The 5,000-nt window shown below is 46.8% G+C and overlaps 1 protein-coding gene across 1 annotated transcript in view; it reads right to left on the reverse strand.

Annotated features, from left to right (window-relative positions):
• The window catches only part of LOC134446456 (hemicentin-1-like), a 77,172-nt gene that overhangs the window by 7,452 nt on the left and 64,720 nt on the right, over nt 1-5,000 (reverse strand). Inside the window, exons 37-39 of the mRNA XM_063195822.1 lie at nt 4,540-4,665; nt 1,163-1,291; nt 497-649 (exon numbers count right to left, since the gene is read on the reverse strand). Of these exons, the coding sequence (XP_063051892.1) occupies nt 497-649; nt 1,163-1,291; nt 4,540-4,665 (408 nt within the window). The remainder of the gene's footprint in view (nt 1-496; nt 650-1,162; nt 1,292-4,539; nt 4,666-5,000) is intronic.

Raw genomic sequence — 5,000 nt, forward strand, 5'->3', positions numbered from 1 at the left:
TCCCTAAGGAGAGGTGAGGCATAAAAGCATAAAGGGGTTAGAACCCGCATCCCTAAGGAGAGGTGAGGCATAAAAGCATAAAGGTTAGCATGGCACTCGAACAAGCGTCCCTGAGGACAGGTGAGGATTAGGGCTCAGAACATGTACCGTATCAGGTGAGGTATAGGGGTTAGAACCCATGTACCTGAGGATAGGTGAGGTATAAAAGCATTAAGGGGATAGAACCCACGTCCCTGAGGACAGGGGAGGTATAAAAGCATTAAGGGGTTAGAACCCACGTCCCTGAGGACAGGGGAGGTATAAAAGCATTAAGGGGTTAGAACCCACGTCCCTGAGGACAGGGGAGGTATAAAAGCATTAAGGGGTACTCGAACCCACGTCCCTGAGGACAGGAGATGTAATGTAATGGACCGTTCCACAATGTGTGTGTGTGTGTGTGTGTGTGTGTGTGTGTGTGTGTGTGCATGTGTGCGTAATGTAACATAATGTAACGTACCGTTCCGCAGTGTGTGTCCGCGCTCCAGCCCTGCGCACGATCTCCCGTCTCCTAGCAACACGGTTCCCGCCGGACACAGACACCGGAAGCTGCCTGGAACATTCCGACACTGGAACGCACACGGACTGGGACTCTGAAGACACTCGTCGATGTCTAGAGGAGAGCAGATATAAATATGAAGATAAATATTAATATGGATATAACATAAACTAATATAGACATGGGCTCGGACTCTGAAGATACTCTTCGTAGCCCCACCCCCCACACACACACACAAATACACACACCCGTAACCTCCCCCCCACACACACACACAAATACACACACCCGTAACCTCCCCCCCACACACACACACAAATACACACACCCGTAACCTCCCCCCCACACACACACACACTGTACACACACTCACCTATGCATGGTCGTCCTACACACACACACCCGTAGCCTCGCACACACAAACACACACACACACACCAGTAACCCCCCCAAACAAACACACACACACACACACACACACACACACACACACACACACACACACACACACACACACACACACACACACTCACCTATGCATGGTCGTCCTACTCCTTGCGAGCTGTACCCGCGCGGACACACACACTCGTAGCCCCCCCCACACACACACCACACACACACACTCACCTATGCATGGTCGTCCTACTCCTTGTGAGCTGTATCCGCGCGGACACACACACCCGTACCCCCCCACAGTGTTCTGGCAGACCTGGGTGTAGCGACACAAGTGGCTCCCGTCCTGGCACTCATCTATGTCTGGGGGGGGGTTAGAGAGGGAGGGGGGATGAGAGAGGGAGGGAGAGAGAGAGAGAGAGAGAGAGAGAGAGAGAGAGAGAGAGAGAGAGAGAGAGTACAATTTAAAGACAAGACCACAAAAAAACACTCATCTATGTCTAGAGGGGGGGGGGGGGAGAGAGGGAGAGAGGGAGAGAGAGAGAGAGAGAGAGAGAGAGAGAGAGAGAGAGAGAGAGAGAGAGAGAGAGAGAGAGAGAGAGAGAGAGAGGGAGAGGAGAGAGAGAGAGAGAGAGAGAGAGGTAGCGGGGGCATGAGAGAGAGGGAGGGAGGGATGAGAGAGAAGGATAGAGAGATAGGGAGGGAGAAGGAGAGGGACTGAGAGAGAATATTTAGAGAATATTTTTTAATATTTATTTTTCTTCAAAATGCTACTATTACTATGTCAGAACGCTATAAAGGACTTTAGGAGAAGCACAACAATTACCTCCTCTTAATGTATGTTCTCTACAAGTCTTCTGTTGTCCAGTCTTGCACTTTAAATGTCTGTATGAGCACTGTCTATGTCCATACTGTCTTATGTCCATGTATGAGTACTGTCTATGTCTATACTGTTTATGTCCTTACCTAGATTAGTCTATGTCTGCATGGGAAAGCAAGAAATGTAATTTCAAATTCTTTGTATGACCAGTGCATGTAAAGAAATTGACAATAAAACCAACTTGACTTGACTTGACTTGAATGAGAGAGGGAAGGGGGTGAGAGAGAGAGAGAGGGGTGGAGAGATAGGGGGATGAGAGGGAGAGAGGGAGAGAGAAGGAGAGAGATGGGGGATGAGAGAGATACAGATAGAGAGTGAGAGAGAGAGAGAGAGGGAGGGATGAGAGAGAAGGAGAGAGAGAGGGAGGGAGGGAGAGAAGGAGAGAAAGATGGGGAGGGAGAAGGAGAGGGACTGAGAGAGAATGAGAGAGGGAAGGGGGGTGAGAGAGAGAAAGAGAGGGGGGAGAGGAAGAGGGGGGGGGGAGGAAGAGAGGGGGGAGAATGAGAGAGGGAGAGAGAGAGAGCGAGAGATAGGGGGTGAGAGGGAGAGAGAGAGAGAGAGAGAGAGAAGGAGAGAGATGGGGGATGAGAGAGATACAGAGAGATAGGGAGGGAGGGAGAGAAGGAAGGGGGGAGAAGGAGAGAGAGAGAGAGCAGAAGAGAGATGGGGGATGAGAGAGATACGGAGAGAGAGAGAGAGAAGGAGAGAGAGAGAGAGAGGGAAAAGGAGAGGGAGAAATAGAGAGAAATGAGAGACAATGAGAGAGAGGGAAAAAGAGAGAGAGAAAGAAAAAAGAGAGAGGGAGAGAGTTGAAGCTTACAACATCTAAAAAACACTAATAGCCTGTTATTATTGCAATAGAGTGGTAATATTGCAACAAAATACATGCTAATATCGCTATTTGGAGATTTCCATAATGCCGCCACCCCTGGCCCTGACTATGGACTAAACATGTCCCTGTGTATGGACTAAACATCACATATAATTGTTGTTACCAGTCCATCACTGTTACCTGTCCTGTCTTGCACAGTCTGTAAAATGTCAGTCTTGTGTGTATGTCTTGCACAGTCTGTAAAATGTCAGTCTTGTGTATGTCTTGCACAGTCTGTAAAATGTCAGTCTTGTGTATGTCTTGCACAGTCTGTAAAATGTCAGTCTTGTGTGTGTCTATGTCCTGGGAAATGTCAGTCTTGTGTATGTCTATGTCCTGGGAATCTGTGTGTGACGTCACTGTTCACATTTCTCATTCTTCCGTGTGGCAAGAAAGAGCTTGGTCGCTTCACCTTGTGTTGTGAAAACACCACAAACACATCCAGAAAGTAAGCCTCATGATTATTAAAGAGCTGTGCAATGAAATGTAGTTCCATATCACACCCGGTATAATTATTATCTCCATCCTATTTTTAAAACGTCTGAAATATCATGGGAAAGACTCGTAGCCATCTGAAAACTTGGTTGCGTCGAGACACACTCACGGTAGCCCTACATCACGTCAACACTACAAAGTAAAGACCGTTATTCACAATGGTGTTAGGCAACCTAGAGTAGTGTTCATCTGTTTGGTGCAACAGCTCGCTTTTATGACAAGTGGAATACACTGGAATCTGATCTTGACGTTAGCTAGCAAGCTAACAAAATAGCTAGTTTCCCAGAGCTATGAATTGTGCTCTGCACGTTTTCCCTTCATTTGTCCACGTTAAGTAACTGATATTGCAACTTATCACATTTTGGTGTGCCATCGGTATGCAAACAGCTATATGATAAAATGAAAATCAGCTTAGCAAATTCCAATGTTTGGGCTTGCAGCTGGTGACGGTAGACAATGATAGCCTTATCCCGGGTGCTGTGTGGAACTAGATTTCATTGCACAGTTCTTTAATGAATTTAATTAGCTTATCTGAGTGTGTTTGTGACATGAAAAGTTTATACTGTGCATTTATGCAGGGCCTTGACGATTTGCTGCCCTAGGCGAGTATTCAATTCAGCGCCCCCCACGCGCAAAAATGTTGCAGTTTGTTGCAATTTCACCTCTTAAACAGTGTGGTGTGGGGGGCGGCAAATGAGGCATTGGTCGTTCATTTTATGTTAATTTACTTGCATTGTGTTCATTGCAGACCTGGCTGCAGAACCAAGTTGTTGGACGGGCATTTGATGGAGTATGGGGGGGCACCTTGGCGGGGGGTATGGGGGTCCTCCCCCAGAAAATGTTTTATTTCTTAGATGCAATTTCCTGCATTTTAACCAAATTGTGGGCTCAGTTTCAGCTCTACGGAACAGTACTTTTGTTTCTAAATATGGGACAATCCCATTATTTCAAAGGATCACTGTTCATGTATTATTTCACATTTAGGGTCTACTGACAATGTCTAAATAGTGTAGCCTATTCATTTATTTTTTTATTAGGGCTATGGTGGTTAAGCAAAGGTGGAGTTTTATCTTATAATTTATATTTACTGTATTCAGAAAAAAATACTCATTTGTTGCATATTAATGACCATATCAGCATGTTTAGGTCAATAAGACCTGGGGGTGCACAGCAGCTTGGCTGGGGGGGCAATGCTTTGCACAGCTTTGCACACAGCGTGTTTACAAGATACAACGTAATTTCATTTTCCTTGTATGACTTGTGCATATGAAGAAAGCGAAAATAAAAGCTTAGTTGACTTGACTTGCACACACACACACACACTCCTACACACACACACACACACACCCTCCTCCTCCTTCGTACCTGAACATGTCCCATCCTCTGCGGGTGTGAATCCTGACGGGCAGCTGTCCACACACTCGTAACCGCCCTCTGTGTTCCGACACTGCTGATTGGCCGGACACACACTCCGCAGACACTCATTGATGTCTGCACACACACACACACACACACACACACAGACGCACACGCACACAATGACACGCACAAACACACACAATGACACGCACACGCACGCACGCACGCACACACACAAACACACACACGCACGCACGCACGCACACACGCACACACACACACACACACACACACACGCACACACACACACACACTGTATCAGGGACATACTGTACATGGTCATTGCATCGTGGTCATTAGACATTGTTGTATTATAGTCATGTGTGTACGTGTGTGTGTGTGTGTGTGTGTGTGTGTGTGTGTGTAGGCCTGGGTATTGATTGACAATTTTCGGTTCCGGTTCCATT

The sequence above is a fragment of the Engraulis encrasicolus genome, chromosome 3 (assembly GCF_034702125.1).
Source record: "Engraulis encrasicolus isolate BLACKSEA-1 chromosome 3, IST_EnEncr_1.0, whole genome shotgun sequence".
In the NCBI taxonomy this organism is placed as follows: domain Eukaryota; kingdom Metazoa; phylum Chordata; class Actinopteri; order Clupeiformes; family Engraulidae; genus Engraulis; species Engraulis encrasicolus.